Consider the following 18,261-nt stretch of genomic DNA (forward strand, 5'->3'; position numbering starts at 1 on the left):
TAATACCGTCTGAATTTAGTCTAGAGTTCTGTTTTAGAACTAGATGGGTTGCAGATATCCTTCGCTGCCTTATTATTTGAGGACCCTTTGTCCTCTACTCTGTTTGTCTCCGACCCCATCCCGCGAAAATAATTCACCAGGATATTACTGAAACTCCCTTGCACAGCTTATTTTGGTAACAGTACAAGTTTTAGTTTAAATGAAATTATTAAACTAAACTGTCTGTTGATGGTTGGCCCGTATTATGATGTAGATATTTCGTAAGTAGAGTTCAAGGTACGTTGGTTTACAAAACGGTGTAGGTTTAAATATGAGTAATTTCTACGGTTGCAATGCAGAATGTTTTGGTTGTATTGTTTAGGGTTTTGCTAGTTATATTATAAATGAGAAAAATATGTATGTTTTTTAAGTTTTTTTTTCATGTTGCAGAGCATTTCCATGGAATACTTTTTTGTGTCAATAGGTGGTTACTTAGTGATATTATACCTTTTTCCTTTAAAGCGAAGCTGCGGTTGGAAAGCTATTAATAAACGTTTCAGTGTACAAGAATGAGGTACAAATTCAGATGTCCTCTTTTGCGAAACCGTGTTTTCAAGCACCAGCGATACATTTTCTTTTCTATTTCCATCGTTGCTCTTTGTTGCTCTTGTAAAAATAACATCTGTATACTTTTTCTCTGAGGAAATATAGCGAAGGTTACTTGCTGATATTCGCTTTGTTCGGTTCCTAGATATTGATGCGATTCATAGAGTTCGAATTCTGAGTAAAATATTTAGTGCTATTGATTCTGAAATATTGCGTTTCAGGATGGATATGGAATTTGAAACTTAAAAAAACTATGATTTTTCATATGAAATATCGAATTGCTGTAGAGATTCATGGAATGTGGACGTAAATCCTCGGTTTATACGTCTCTATATTTCTACCTATCGGCTATAGACTCTCTGTCTCTTTGTGTTTACAAAGGATGAACCGTACCCTAATATGTATGATCTAATAAGCATATGGACATGATGCTCTCACATACAATACTAAACACACACACACACACACACAACGTCACGCCTTTTATCACCAAAGGGGTAGACAGAGGTGCACATTACGGCACGTAATGCCGCTATACAATGTACTGCCTCATTGGTCGAGTGGTCGCAAGTGCGACTGCCGAACAAGGGGTCTCGGGTTCAATTCCCAGGTCGGGCAAACAATTGCTGAGCATTTTTCGGATTTTCGAAAATTTTTCGGTAGTTGCACGGAGTTTGGAATTGTGTCCAGGATATGGCAACAGGCTCACCCCCTATTACATGGGTCTTATAACACAAATGGTAAAAAGTGGGTGTACATTGTATTATAGCTCTAATACTATACAATAGTTCAAAATCAACACTGTTCTAACAATTCAGGGCAGAATGTACGGAATCATTCAATATCAGTGCCCTTGGAGCCAACCACTTCGTTTACAGTCCTGTTCGCGACCACTATATCGACACAGCTACGGTCGGCCGGTGAAAACAAATATTTTCGGACACCGTTATTCAGTTCACTCACGAACTAATATTTTTTTTTCTATACATAAAAATACGTTGCCCCGCACTAGGTTTTCACCTGTGTCGTATGGTGCGTTTACAAACATACAAGTTCACATGCACATGACACCTAAACCCTAAACAACAATTTGTGGATCACATAAAGAGTTGATCCGTGCGGGAATCGAACCCGCTACACGTTGTGCGGCAACTGGTTGTCCAGATACCGCACCAACCATGCACTCAACTTTGGCTTTTGGCACCTAATTTGTTATTTTATATGCCCATATTTGTATGTCGACATGTTTGGGTCATGTTCGAATGTGATAGGTACTTTTAGTCATAAGTTAACATTTATGAGCCTCATGTGGTGGGTTAGGTAATAGGTTATAAATACCCAGACAATTTTAGACTGCAATGACCCTTAGTACCAACTGCAGTAGGTAGTTAGTTGCAATAAGCGCTTTGATTTTGACCAAACCATTCACCATGGGACTCACAACGAAAAAAGAACCACAAAAGTAGAAAGAAGGATAGACAAAATCAGTAAAGTTAGTTAGAACCCAACTAGGTAAACACATTGTACTAAGTAATTTGTTTAATTTAGCTAATTCACAGGCAAACAGGGCTACAATTCACGGTTGTGCACGATTCAACGATAACCGTTACGGTTTGAGCCCTCACCGTGTTACTATGAATTACTTGCGTTTACTTTTGACTGCTATCTAGTACACTTAACTACACATCAAACCATACGAACCAGTATAAACTGACCGTAGAGTATGCGGAAAAATTATAGAAAGTGAGGCCATAATAAGCTGGTTTTTATAGCTCGATGTGTAGCTCGACTCGACCAGATAGTACTAAACACTCCATAACACGCTAGTAATCACTTGAGGGTGGGAAAACTTTACTTAAAAACTTATCTGAGGTATTTCTTTAACTGGATATAGTCCTTTATGCAATAACAGTATCTACTATCATAAATACTTCTAAGATAAATCAAACGAACAAAACATTTAACATGTATTTAGAATCACGTTAAATACGGATAATTAACCAAATTGACTTAAAGCACTACCAAAACAATTTGCCAAAACAACAGGAGAAACGTATACATCGCTATTTTACAATTGTATTCAGTCGGCCGAATTGACTGAGGGGCTTCGATACACACAAAGGGTTAATGGAGATGGGGAGGGGGGGTCGCCATTATTACCTACACGAAGTCCGGACTTGCACAAGCTCTGGTAATAGGCTTTTCTAGCACAATAACTGACTAAAACTGAATGTCCTGCAAGGATTTCCTTGACCCTTCGGGAGATGACAGGTTATTATGAAGAGGACTGTTTCGGTTAGTTACAACGTCTATCCTTGAAAGGCGAAGCAAGCGAATGCCATTAAAGCCATGGGGACATCCATAGAGTTTACAGACCTCCTAGGAACTTCCTATCGACGTCTAAAATCATTTTCCGTAGGCTCATTGTTAACGAGATGACCAATTTACCTCCTCAACAATTTCAATAGTCGATGTTGTGACGTCCAATCGATTGCCCAAACCTGTCAAAACCAACATCGATGAAACCAATCTGGAGATTTGAACATTATTGCACGATAATGGGGGCTTTATGCGTTGTTAGTTAGCTGGCTAATGATAATCACGTTCTGTTTGAGCTGCTGTGCAAACTTGTAAACGATTTTGAGTATTGTTAGGTAAAAGTAAAGCTAGTAAGCTTATAAAGAAACTGTATTTATTGGTTATAATTCACGAGTAAACAACTGTTCATTTTATTACTCTTAAACCACTACGGTATAGCAATTAAACACTTTATCGGACTCTGCTTTTAGATCCGGAATAACGAGAAAAAGGCATTAAAAGTACTAGTCAATATCTGTTATTCAATGGTAACGCGGAACACTGGCTGACATTACAGACGCAAAACAAAATGAACGACAATGCCTGTACCCGTGACTATTTCCGAGAATAAATCCTGATGGGAAACAAAATAACGGCGACAATCGCTAATAAATAAATCGCATTATTATACGAAGCCATTTTTTTTGTAACTGGCTTATTGGTGTAACGCGTTTTCGAATAAGGTCAATGGCTTAGAATTTTTTAACTTTACATTTTACAAGGGCTTTCATTATTTTTTTTGATAATACCTTTGTACGGATTTAAAATAGTACAAAATTAAGTTGATATTTTTCCTATTAAGTAAATAAAGAAGGAGATGGCGGGATGAACTCGATGCCTATGAAAAGGATTGGCCACGGAAAGTTCCACAAAGAGATGAATGGTAGTAGGGTAGGGAGGCCTTTGCCCTGCAGTGGGACGACGATGGCTGAAAATAAAAATAATAAAATAAGTTACTACATTGGTGTAACAAGCTGCGAAATCCTACAACCGCGTTGTTCCCTGTTAGTAGTTGTTACCGTTGTTATATAAAATGTTAGAACGTCACTACAAAACATAATTAAAACGCAAAAAGTACGCAGGCGTGAAAAGCTCTTGCTAATTACAGCTACGGACATCAATATTGAGTTGGAAAACTATTTACATTCACTTGTCGACGTAAATTATGGAACATGTCATCGTATGAAAATTTCGGAGGGAGAAAATTTCGTTGTAGGTAGCTGTACAATTTTCTGCAAAGAGCACATTTACAGGACATCACGGGGACACAGACAGCGCTTAGTAATAGGATTTGCGTCCGTCACAGGACAACAGTAGTACGTCCAACTTTGATGGCGAAAATTGTGAAAAATGTATCCCATAGGCATGTTTGTTCCCTTTATCGCCTCTTTTTCACTACCGTACGCAGATACGCCGTTTGATTTTTTATTCCACCGGTAACTGTTTCAAACTCGGCTGTATTTGTACCTATTATTGAAATTTCCAATTCTCTGTCCGGTTTTTTTAACCCGTTGCAATTGTCTGTCACACCAACTTTGACATCGGAGTCTATTGTGTAATAGTCACTGTATTCAATAGACACTAAGAGAGAAAATTGTTTGATGGGACGTAAATTCGGTTGGAAAAGTGCGGGAGAGATGAATCGATCGCGCGTCGAATTGTCTGTTCGAGAGTTTGAGCTTATATAGGAACGTTGTTGTGCTGTGTAGGTATGTGAGGACACAATTGAAGGGGTGTTTTGGTAGGAGACGCGCTGTCTTTTGTTGACAGAGCCTCGATAGATAGTCGTTTTATTTAAAAGTACTTTTGAAAAGAAGTTTTGTAACTTGATAAAACACTTTTCTAGTTTAAAGAAAGAACTTCTAATTTATAAATCAAACCAGTAGTAACAGAAGATTATGAGCCAGTAAGCAATAGATACAAATGCAAAGAGACAGCTTGACCATTTATGAGCACAACAGATTTATTCCCATAACACACGCACGGGGAATATCAATCTTCTCACAAATTACGGCTGAGAATTATGGTATCGAGTTAAGACTATCGATACATACTATGCTAAGACTATATCGGTATCCTGATATCGGGTTAGAATATTTTGAATATCGATATCTACAGTTAAGATAAAGCTCAGTTTCAGTTATGGATAACAATTTGATACCTGACCATGGAATTTTAATAATTGCCTTTGATAGAGATTCTGTAGTTAGACGATGGTAGTAGGTAATGTAACGCCATAAGTACAATACAATTAGGGTATATATTCATGAGTGTAGGTGATATAAAGTATCGATAAGATGATAAAAAGTATATTAATCTGAACATCGATAAAATTAAAACTATCATCACTAGTATCGATAAGCTTTTCTGTTCTCTCCGCCAGGCCGTTCTAAGTTTTTCTTCGCACAATGTTTATGAATCGCTCCGTGATTCTGAAACTTATGGCCGTTTATAACTCACATGTGAACTATTTAGAAGTGACATGTGTTTTCGATTTTTTTTTCATAATCAATCTAGCGGCGAACGAGCGACTACTGTTGTAAATTTCATTTTATAGTGATGTGCGGAATGCGTTTTTCAAAACCGTATTTTGTTTTATTCCTCATTATAATAAAGATAGGTTTAACACTATTTGATATATTAAATTTGTTAATATTATTCAGTTTAATTTAAATTTGTTTACGTAATTGACATAATCGAATGAGTTGCCTTCTTTATTATCGGTTAAATTTATACAGATTTTATATTTTCTACGAACAGATTAAATTTTATTGATAGTTTGTTTGCGTATAATCCAGAACAAAAATGTTACGTATTTTGCTACAGCAATTTTTCGTTACAGTTATATGTATGTATTTACTTAATTTAATTGAAAAATATTGAATACTCAGAGCTAAAAATTTCGAGCTTCACTTTTTAAAACGTATTTTTCGCTTATTGGTTTATTTTATACGGAGAAATTGTAGTTTATAAACACCGTTTTTAATTATTGATAGCACATAGCTGATCTACTGTTTGCACGTTATATTTTTATTTGTTATGGAAATATTATTGTTGGTGGAAGGTAAAACAATGGTTTCGCAGCCCTGGACTCGAGGTCCGAGGTCCGGAGTACGGGGACCTGTGTGGCCGAGATACCATCGCTCGTGACTAACACCCACGAACCCTCGATAACTTCATTTCACTGCTGAGTGGGGTATGGTGCAAGTGTTCGCGGTGAATAGCTTCTTTTTTAGAGGATAGGGCTGCTATCACTGATGGATTTTTAAATTTATGGATGAACAGGCAGGTCAATGACCGGCACCACACCAATACCAGAGGACTTACACTTCTGCGTTTAGGTATTTTAATGGTTCTGGCTTCTGTAGTTTCTAGTTCTATAGATTTTGGCTAACAGGGGTAGGATGATGAACCGGCTTTTCTCAAAAATTGTATTGCCGGCTTTTGAAGGATTCCGTTGGCCTCACTATAACGGCTTAACACTATGTAAGCGTTGTTTCACGCTGGTTTTGTGAGGCTTTGTAAGTACTCCGGTCCAGCTGGTGCATTCCTACCGAAGCTTGATTCTCTCACATGAATTGCGCATGTCTCTAACGTATGTATGGATTTTTAATTATTGACAACGAGTTATAAAGCTGGGCTTTGATGAAACGGGAAAAAGGGAGTCTACGGTGTAGGTGTAGATGCTAAGGTTATCGATATTTCTGTTTGGGTTAATATTTGTATGCCTGATTGAGTGGCTGAAGGCTGTTTGAACACGTGAGATTGTCTCATTTAGAAGAAATTTGTGAGTCCCTTTGCCGTGCACTGGATTGATTGCAGCCAATAAATTAATTATATTTATTCAAGTTGGTACCTGTGTACTTTCTCGTTTAAGGGTTAACGCATGGTTGCCTCAAAGTATGCAGTCTTAATTGTTTTTCCCATATGCGAGGATTTTGGTTTTAGGCAATTATTGAGATTGTCTCTTTATACCATTTGTGACTGACTTCCTATTTTTGGTTGCGAATATTTTATGGGTTGTTTATATTGACGTTTATGAAAAGGTATTTGAATTTGAATATGTGGTGGTAGTTAAATAAGTTAATGTTAAGTTACAATTTGGTCATTATAAAAATATCGCATTATGGTTTTCTATGATTTTCCTATTTTTCTTATAAATAAATGAATGTATACTCGTACAGACATTCTTGTGGCATAACAGTGATGAACCTATGTCAACAGTTAGTTAATTGAGTAAAATGTGTAGCAAGCAAAGTAAACGTCCTTTCTTTATTTAAAAAGAATGTTTAACCGTAACAATTTATATTTGAAAAAACAGTTAGATTCCTTCCCGCTATCATAGCATACCCACATTCTGTTTAGACGAGGCTTCAAGGAATTTTGCAAAGAATGTTTTGAATTAAGAATTAAAATTATCGGGCTTCATACTTTTACTTTGCAGGGAAAGGTTCGCTTGATTTTTTTATTTATTAGTTTTTTTTTTCATTGAGTGTTTATAAAATAATTCAATTGGCCTGTATTAAAAACGTGTTGATAGATATATAAACAGTACAAGGGGTGGTAGAGATTTGTTATCCTTGAGGTTTTTGTGTATCCATAGATTTTTTTTTGTTTCATTTGATAATAATCTCAACCAATCGAAATTGTAAGTACTCTAAAATAAAACTGAGTATTCAATTATATTAAAAAAAAACTACTTTGACCGGGAATGAAACTCAAAACCTATATCAGACCAGGCAAATAAAAAATATGGGTTACTGGCTCGAAAAGCAGGAGTAGGAACGGGGTGGTCTTTAGACAGAAAGAGTTTAATACCATTAAAAAAACTATTCACTTTTATAACCTAAATATACATACTGTCATAGAAAAATATACATACTATTAAATAAGAAATACGTTACATTTCGTTCTTTTAATGAAGGTGATTCTGTCTCAGACAGATTTAATCCATAGAAGTTCTACAACTGGTGAGACAGAGCAAAGTTTGGTACGTGAAACCTTAATGGAGGGTCGCTCAGAATAGTCGCCGGGAAATCAGGCGTTGGGCAACGTTTTGTGGGTTTATGGACGGAGTGGGCACTGAAGTTATTCTTTGTATGATTTACAAATCGTTGTTGTTTAAAGGGAGGCTAAAATTTGTTAGTCTGTATGAAAGATGACTATGTTCATTTGTTCATAGTAAAGTTTGAATCTATAAATAATATCATACTGAGAGTCATTTAATGATTACTTAACTCAGTCCTTAGCAACTTTTTTCGATACATAATCCTTACTAAGGAACAGTTTAAGTAATCATTAATGTCTCTGAGTACAGTGGTAAGTCTCACATAAAACTCTAAATTCTATTTAGTAAGTAAAACACAAAAAGTAAAACGTAAATACGAAAGTGAGATAAACATTATCTTGCACCGTCGAAGCAATTTGTAAGGCGCAAGTATCTAATGAGAATCTTAAGAAGCGTCTTACTATTGACATCAAAAGGTTAAAAACTTGTAATTAAAAAAAGACATTTAAAAGATTTCTCGCGATACTCAGTTAAGTATCTAAAAAATCCTAACGTTCATGTGGTATTTCCTTAACGTCTTATTTAAAGCGGCTAAAAGTTCGATCTAGATAGGAAACGGACCACACTGGGATGTCTCACTCCGTAGGGCATCGCCTATCTCGGATCTCAAAACCGGCGGATGCATTTAATTATTATTTTAAAACCAAAGGCCTCGGCCGGTCAACGCCGAATGACATTTATTTTTGGACACCGAAATAAGATAAGAATTGAAAAAATCTTCCGACCATTTTGTTTTGTACTTTAGAAACTAATATCATTTTGAATAGGGATTTATTTACCTAGTTATTTACTAGAGAAATATCTATATTTATTCGGATTTCATTTCAAAATTTTAATACAGTATTTTAATTACCAACGCGTACATACGTAAAAATGGAAACTAAAAACTAGTAGTATTCGGTTAAAATGTTTCGACATGTCATTTGTCTATATTAAATTTCGAGTGACGGTTAGTCAAAATTTTTCGCGTCTGTGGTTTACCGAAATATTGGGTGTCACACTCAAACTGTGTTTAATTCCGGCTTTTACCTGTTTCCATGCAAATAACATTATTTTGTAAACGGTCTGATATTAACTTCGGTATTCGTTACACGTTGACCGCAATTCGGATCCCGCGTCGCTCGAAATATATTTTGATGCTTTCTTCATTAAAACATGTAAATTAATGTTTGACTTTAATAACTTGATTGACTGTATGCACTCAAATGCATTATTATCCTGTTTTGTTAGACTGTGTTACGTATAACCACAATATTATAATAATATCGAATTAAGTGGTTTTGTTGGTTGGTCAATTTTATTAAACATTTATTTGTTTTACATAGGTAGGTAAATATCGCGGTTCTAAACTTCATACTCCACTTTAGTGGAGTTATTTTAGAATTAGTCAACACGAGTTTTGGAACCGATGATTTAATGTAAGTTTTTGTGAAATTATTGTTACCTGCACTAGGTACGAAGTCCGGAGCTGCGGCCAGTTTAGCGGTTTACTGGGGCTCTAGCTCAAAAAGCAGGAGTAGGAGTTTTAGTCAGTAAGAGTCTTACTTTCTCACCTCGCTCAGGGCAGGAGGAGACATTGAATGATTTTCCCCCTCAAAAAAAGTACTATAAAGTGTCTACATACTTACGTTTGTCTGTGTAAAGTTACTTTTGTTAATAAACAGAGTCTAGAATAACAGAACGCAGGTAAAATATTCGTATCTTTGTACTTTGTGTATTGCGTTTCCCCTTTAGGGGAAAAACATTCCCGATATTCGAAACTCTCCACAACTCGATGAGAGTATAAGGATAACTGTTGGTTTTCGGCTGTGATTTCATTTCACATTCGAGAATTGTTATAGGTACCTATGAACATTCGAATATTTCCCCTCGGCACACGCGAGCGCCCGAACGTTTTGGGATAAATTTCTCGTGCAAAAGGTTCACCCTCGCCTCGCTTCTTGTTTGTAAAGTAGCTCTGCACTGCATACATATCTAGTTGAGTTTTGAATTTCTACATACTGCTCTATATCGGTAAAGGACAAAATATTTTGATTCTTAAGTCTTTGAGGGTTAGTAGGACAGTTTTTTATAAAACCTTTTTTCATTGCTTGGTCACATTAAATATGTGATGTCATTAGGATAGCAAATAGAGAAAGGTTCGGTTCTACAAAGAGTTTAAAAATATAAAATACTAATCAATGAGTAAACCTCAAAGAAGAACGAAGATTGTTTAATATAATTTTAATTTAGCGTAACTCCTGATGAATTTATGTTGGCGGCGTGAGCGCGCGGCCCTGGCCAGACAATGAGTGTTCGTGGCGAAAAGCTATAAAACTTTTATATTTAATTAGTACACTGATGATAACGTAAATTAATTGCTGGCTACCGATTTGACACGAGTCTTCTTGAACTCTTCTACAAAATCATTATACCGTGTAGATTTTTTCCCTCCCTAGACATTTATGTTATCTTGATTCTAAATTGCAACTTAATGCAAGCGCGTTATAATTGTTTTTTCCTTGAATCTACACACAAAAAATCAATTAACCTAGCTGAATGTGTGTTCATTTGTCAGGTGTTGGATGAGAAGTAATATCATAACTTTTAATCTATTCAATCTAGATATTTTTATTGAAAATAAAACATTAACTTTGTTCGTTAAATATAAAATGATATATTGCAGTATATTTTATGAGTTTTACAATAAATAGTTTGGGTTTGTGATGTAGGTAATTGTGGTTAAGTTACACAATAATTTTGCTCTATAGGATTTCATGACTAACGTAGTCTAAAATAAAATACTCAAAACGGCTTTAATTTTTAACCTTTTTGCAATAAAACGCATTACAGCATAAGTATTTATATGTTCTTATCTTTCGCAGGCTATACGGCTCAAAAAGATGTGCTCGCTGCAATACCCCAATCTCTGCCTCGGAACTGGTGATGCGCGCTCGGGACCTGGTGTTCCACGTGCACTGCTTCTCATGTGCTCTATGCAGCACCCCACTGAACAAAGGAGACACATTCGGCATTAGAGATTCAGCAGTTTACTGCAGGTTGGTGCTTGTGTAATATTTGTATTGAAATGCGAGATTTAACCCAAAATGAATGAAGATGTTTAAGTTTTAAGCGTCAAAACTTAACTAACTAGGTTACTTGAATACGCCTGAAACTTGCAAGATCAAAACGCGAGCAATATATGTAGTGATCACAAGTTTCTAAGCTTTCTCTATATATAGGTAAGTCTGAAACAACTCAAAGACGCAACAATAAAGTTACTCGTACACGCCGTTCGAGACCCGCTTTCTAATGGAATGTGACGAATGTTCCAGTATTCAGTGAATTAAACCACTGTATTCAGTTTCAAAGCCCTCTAACGAACATAATGTTTCAGCAAAACTTTCCCGCTTCGAATCTCAGTCAACAGAGTTTAAGGAAAGTTTTGTTTCGCAGGCTGCACTATGAGACCATACCGGAGTACAGCGCACACATGGCTGTGCCGGGCCCACCACAGATGTGTCCAGTGCCCTACGCTGCGGGCCCCGCTCCTGGACCACACTACCCCCCATACCCTTCCCCAGAGTTCGCTCGCGTGGACAATGATGTTCCTAAGGGCCCGTTCTTCAACGGCTCCACAGCGCCCCCTCCCCGGCAAAAAGGACGACCCCGAAAAAAGAAGCCCAAAGACCAGGAACTGATGGCTGCAAACTTAGGTGAGTTTGAGAACAATGCCCCAGCGAATCCACAGCGAACTTATATACATTTAAATAATTTTTAATCGTCATCGCATGTTGCCATCTTGTCGGTTTTACATCGAACATCGGCCCTCGTTTCGCCGACAAAACGCTAACAATTTTATTAACACATTAAAGTCAAAACCGCACTTACCATCGCCAGATTATTGGAGTGACTTCCCGTGTGTTTGTTCTTTTTTAAATTATTTTTTTATCGAGATACAGAAACCTGTCTTTATCTGGCCAGTTCGGTCGAGCGACGGGAACTCTTTCAAATTTGAAATTAGTACGTTGCGTGCGCCGTGGGAGCGAAGAAATAAATCTTCAAGTTTCGGTAGTGATTGAAGTTCAAGGAAACCATAACTATTTTGAGACAAATCCTCTGTTTTTTTATATAACTAAACGGTACTTGTTTTAGTAAATAGTCGCACAATTTTGCTAACAAAACCTTAACTGACAGGTCTACATTTTTCTTACGTCTTCAATTTTAGGGTTTATATTAAGCGTACTTATTGTTGATCACAGCACATAACCAAGCACTATAAAGGCACTAATACACACATTCTAAACATTCCACAGGTAGCTTGAAACATAAAACGTTGGCACCTGAAATCCTGAGCGAACAATAAAGTTATAATCGCGGCAAAGTATTACTGCCTTTACAAAGGAACCGTATAAGTTTTTGCTTTCATTACGTACTTGCATAGTTATTAATTATAGCTCATAAAAATTGCCTATTTATGCGGTCCAATAGCTACTGTATTGTAACATAAGCGTTACGGTTTATTTGATATGCGCAGAACGCAGCACTATAAGCGGTACTGCGGTACAGCGATTGATTAAAGATAAACTTTAATATTCCCCATTACGACTTTAACTCACTTGTAGTTCGTACAGAATCGGTTTTTGATGTTCACCATTAAACTTATGTTGGATATCGGCTCTAAGTTGTAAAATAAGGTTAGCTTTTTCTATTATTTTTGTTCTAGATTTTCTTTAGCTAATCTTGATTTTTAAATTAGATTTTAATTTTTTTAAGGTCGATCTTCAAATATTAGACTTAAAAAGATACTATCAATAACTTTTGTAAGAAATTCTGTGTCAGACTTGAAAAGTTAAATAAATAAACTGTTGCTATACATCCCTTCTATAATGTACCGTAAAATAATTACATTTTTCAATTAGAATAGCTATGTAATATTAAAATATACCAATAATAATCAATATAATTAAAACTTGATATTACAGAAGACGTAAAATACTTAATTAGGCTTTAAAACTGTGTCTTTTTTAATTTATAGATTATGCCCACAGAGTAATTTTTCTAGAAATATAAAAATAAAGGTAAACTATAGGAGAAAAATAGGTATATTAAGATATTGATATTTACTCTTTTTGTTTAGAAAAGTTTACAGTTTTTCATGCGGCTCATTTCTTAGGTAACATCTTAAAGAAAAAAAAGAAATCTCAAACTAATTAACCTGAAAAAAAAAAACATAGTAAAATAGTACAAAACGACAATTTAAAATGTCGTTTTTAAAACAAATAGTATGTCTGTCACCAAAATGTATGCCAATTTTGTTATTTTGTGTTCTAAAATCTCTGCAAATAGTCTAAAATAGCGTTGGAATTGGAACCTGTTTCTCACGTGCGTTCAAGCAGTTTGCGTGTTTTAAGTTCATCATACTCTCGCCATTTCAATGAACCGAGCGATCCTCTTAGGACTTACACTAGTAATGTCTAGGGACCCTAGACTCGTTTTTAGGGAGAAAACGGGCATTCAAATTTAGATTTCTAGATTTTTTTTCTAATTATTTTATTATAGACGAGTGGAATGAATTCTGTAGTGCCAATTATATTATTATGTAGGTACTTGATATTTAAAAAAGTATTTAGTAAAAAAGTTTTATGCATTTTTCATATTTTTGTTTAGAGTGGTGCTCATATTAATAATGAGTATAATACTCTTCAGATATTGGAAACAACAATAGTTTTTTTAGTTGCATTCATATATTTGTATTAGTTATTGTACTAAAAATTTATATCACGTTGAAACAATTTAAGTGCTAATATACGTAAAGCGTAAATCATATTACATTATCAAATATTTTAAACATTATTAACAAAAAAATAAACACGCTTTATATTAATTAACACAGACAGTGTTTAATATGTAACCAAGTAAAAAAAAATGGAGAACTCCACAGAAGTCAATGAGTGGCGACTTATGAACAATTTTTTTCTCATCTATTGTCGGAAAATAACAGGCAAGTTCGCGTGTTCGTACTATATTAACCTGGAATGTGTAACATGCATCTAAATAACCTGGTTACAGCAACCATTGTCATGTGGAAGAAAGCAAATTTTTTGGTTTATTGTTCACCAGTGAACAACGTGGGAACTTTGGCTTACATTATAAGTTATTTTATGATATAATATTTCAATTTATTAATAAATTAAATTATATACAGATAAGTTCTTGTGGCATATCCATTATCTAACAGAGATATTTATCGTTCCATGTTCTATGTAGGGGGTGAGACTATTCCCATGCGACATAGGTTTAAAAACAAATCTTTTTGGCAAAGATTTTGAAATCAAGTCTAACTGGTTATTCAATGAATAAGCTTTTATATTTTTGAATAAGATTAGACATACAACTTTTATATCATGTCACTAAATTGGAGAAAAAGTAAAAAATGTGTTTTATTTGTGTGAAAAATAATTCTAATAAGATATGATGCATCTTCCACAAGTAACTTGGAAAGTACCAGACAGAAAAAATTCAAAATATCTAGAAAAACGAAAAGACCTTAACAGTACAGTATAAAATCATTATCTAATGCACATTTGCAAGTAGACGTCAAAGTACATTTACGAGAGGTGTATCGAACGAAAATGAAAGGATACACCGGTAGGGGGCGCTTGAAGCGAAATTACATTAGCCAAATTGATGTGCAATAAAGCCAAAACGCAACCACAACAAACGAGCATGCACGAATAGATTGATTAAAATGGATGAAGCGAGGGAAGTGCCAAAATCGAGTACATTTCTACCTATCTGTACATCCATATGAAAGGCAAGCGTATTCTCTAAAAAGTATAAATAAGTTGCTTTCAACTGTCTGTCTCTACCCAGATCTATAAAACTACTCAACAGATTTTCATGCGGTTTTTAATATATTAGAGTGATGCAAGAATAAGATTTATATGTGTTATAAAATTCTACACCACGCGTGCGAAGCCGCGGGCGTGTACCTACACATATAAAGGACAAGCGTAATATCTATGTATGTATTCTTCCGACTTTTTAGCAGGGCAATTATATTTTTTCTAACGAAATATATCTGTCAAACACAAGGGTGTCACCCCATGTAACAGAACGCCGAAATATGAGGTTCTATTCCCGGTTTATGTACACACATTAATCTTATGTCGGATGGGGGTGGGTTGGTAATATTTTTTTTTTATGAATTTGTCGCTTATTATCATGATAATGTTGCGGTTTTATCGTTACTATTGCTTTGGGGGCCGTAACACCAGTTGGGGGTCTTGTTTTTTATCCCTAGACAATATGCTTCTCATTGAATCAGTTTTGTATAATTAGCCTAAAAATGTTTGGTGTAACCGTGACGAGGGAAGGGTTATTTTTTAAATGTAACGTAACTTTTGTTGCTCAGGTGCTAACTTTACTAAAAATAATGATAACATTACTAATTCAGAGCTGAAACTAAATGTATTTTAGCAACTAAAATAATATTAAAAACTCTATTTCAAGATAGACCGAACAAAGAAAGGAATACAAAACTAAATGTCAAGTTAAAAAGGAACACTTAATATGTATGATTGAATTAAATACCTTTATAACAAATGAAACTGTCATCATTAATATCATATTTCATGTATTATTTATGAGACAATGTATTACACGAAATTATATACGAAGATATACAACCAACCAATAGGTACTCAGATCAACAACTCGCTACTGTTTCAAAAACAACCACATTGCTATAGAACGATCGTAATTGGCTGGTGACCTACATATAAGAAAATAATTGGCAGCCAGCATAATTCATTGCCTTTTAAAATAACATTGAACATGTGCAAAATACCGATGTTGAGCATCGCCCAACCGGAGTGCCGAAGTCCGGAAAAAAAGTCGCCTCAAAAATAACCGCACGATCTCGTCTTTTTAATGTGCGTTTTTTAATTTTACTCTCTGCCTTCGTATAAGGTACACAATTTGCCTAATAAGAGCTAGTCGGCACCTGTCCGCTCATGATTAAGCGATTACCGCTTACAATGCTGCCGTACGGAGACACCAATAAATTATATGACACTGTATTGGATATTTTAAATAGTTATAGAGTCCGACTTTAGCCAAGCCTCTTTTTGCCGCGTCCGGCCATTTTCTTGAGACGCTTGTTTTTTGCGACCAGTTCTAAAGTTGTTGGACGACGGTATCTATTATATGGGAACGTAGGTTTGCGTAAGGAGGTGAAAGGCGGAGTCCCATACCGGCCACGTGAGTACTAGAACACTACTTAGACGACGCGAAAATTACCCAATTTTGTAGGCAAAAATTCATGAATACAATGATTGTAAATATTCAGCTCATTAAAATATTAAAATCATACGAAAAGACGATTTTGCCAATACGAAACAAAGGCATTATCACAACAACAATGGTTCTTAATTAACGAGCCGATATTTTTGCATACGTTTAATCCATTTAGTCCACACTCGGACCCTCGGCCCCCGATAATTTATGTTTCCACTGGATCCCTAACTAGGGCGTCATCTCGTCCCCTAAGGTCCAAGTGTGAATTTTTATTTTCAGGGAAATCTTAGTTTCCACTCGGCCCCCAAAGTACAGTTGCTAAGAAAATGTTTATCCGTCTACCCTCTTGTTCCATACTATTTATTAAAAATACCCTCCATATAATTTTATGTGATTTTACTTTAGTGTAATACCAAGCTTCGTGAATATAATAAGCTTTGCATGAACGGCTGTTAGCAGGTTTCTGCCTTAGTCCTCCACATTAAAAGAAAAATATTTGTTTGGCCAAATGCTGCCAGATTGGCATTTGGTTGGCGGACAAAACCGTATTTTTATTTTTTAAGGCAAAACCTACTCATTAAATAACGAAAAACACCACTAGTGTTTTATATACTTTTGTAGTCGACTGTACCAAAATTAATTTTTCTGACTAGGGGACGAGATAGGACGAGGTTTCTGTCTTTTTTATGAAAATCCACTCTCGTCCCCTGGGGGCCGAGTGGGCCGAGCTGGAAGCCACATAGCGTTGTTTTCCACAAAATTCTTTACCGTTAATGCATCAATGGTTTTTCATGCTCTCTTTAATTGGAGGCTTACTTGTTAACCAATGTCATATATCTTCCAATGCATTAACAAGAGGAAAACAAGGGAAAAAGAAATAATAGTTTGCGGTAAAGTTCCTTTAATTTGGTGCACCACTTATGGCTCTATGTAAGATGAATTTAATTTATACAACTTATAGCTAAGTCAATTTTATTCAGCTTGGTGACTGTATCACGCGTCAAATTATAAGGATCTTGGACTTTGATTGGCGCTCCGCGGGCCACTGTTTGCCATATAAAATTACACGAGCGTATAGAATCATAAAATAAAATATTATTATTCTCATAGCCATATCAAATTCTTTAATAAAACTTGAGATAAATGCCAGTAGCAAAGTAATGTGTTATAGTAAAAATATTACGAGTAAGATTTTATAGTACATACTTAGGCATAATTGATTTTTACCTAGAAAGGTTGTAAGAAAATAATTAGCTTATCTGAAGATTAATCTAAGATTATTTTGTTGCATAAAATAGATTAAAAAAGACTAGATTAGTGCCGATAACGAGGGAAACAGTATCTATTTTAACTTATGATAATTAATTTGCTTTATTAAACTGCTTTGCTGATTAATCTGGCTTCGGGTCAAAGCACGATATTTTTATTTTCCGAGGTTACTCTTTGAGTGCTTTGTGTAACTCACTTAGATAATTAAACGGGTCTAGACGTGTTTTCCATTTATATTACATTTTATTAGTATGTGAAAAGGGGTCTTTGTCACATTACTTTTCATTTTAATACAAGAAAGGTTCTACGAATTATTAGATCTGGGGAGAATTTCGCCCATTGCTCTAACTTACTCGATATGGAAAAAATGTTACTCCATATAAAATTTACTCTGTCAGTTTTATAATACTCCAATTAAAATTTCATTGTTACTCAAAAAACATAAGATACTTGAACTATAAACTACAATAAACAATTCTTGGGCGTTATCATATCATCGCCGCTTCTCCGCGAGAGCGCGGCTTATCCGATTGTAACTCGAAGCAACCAGAATAGGGACATAGAATAGGTACACATAGTGACGTGTTGGTATACGATATTGGAATATTGGCGAATGAGAATTGACCTGTCCAATATTTGTACAAAGATTGGTGATATTTTACAATCGTAACCTGCATAGCGGGCGTGACATTAGAGTGCAT

General features: G+C 35.4%; 1 protein-coding gene across 2 annotated transcripts in view; it reads left to right on the top strand.

Annotated features, from left to right (window-relative positions):
• Nucleotides 1-18,261, top strand: part of LOC118270869 (protein apterous) — a 103,646-nt gene that overhangs the window by 56,059 nt on the left and 29,326 nt on the right. For both annotated transcript variants that reach the window (XM_035586767.2, XM_035586689.2), the window contains exons 3-4: nt 10,876-11,049; nt 11,447-11,706. In XM_035586767.2, coding sequence (XP_035442660.2) covers nt 10,876-11,049; nt 11,447-11,706 — 434 coding nt within the window. The remainder of the gene's footprint in view (nt 1-10,875; nt 11,050-11,446; nt 11,707-18,261) is intronic.

The sequence above is a fragment of the Spodoptera frugiperda genome, chromosome 25, assembly GCF_023101765.2.
Source record: "Spodoptera frugiperda isolate SF20-4 chromosome 25, AGI-APGP_CSIRO_Sfru_2.0, whole genome shotgun sequence".
NCBI classification, from domain to species: domain Eukaryota; kingdom Metazoa; phylum Arthropoda; class Insecta; order Lepidoptera; family Noctuidae; genus Spodoptera; species Spodoptera frugiperda.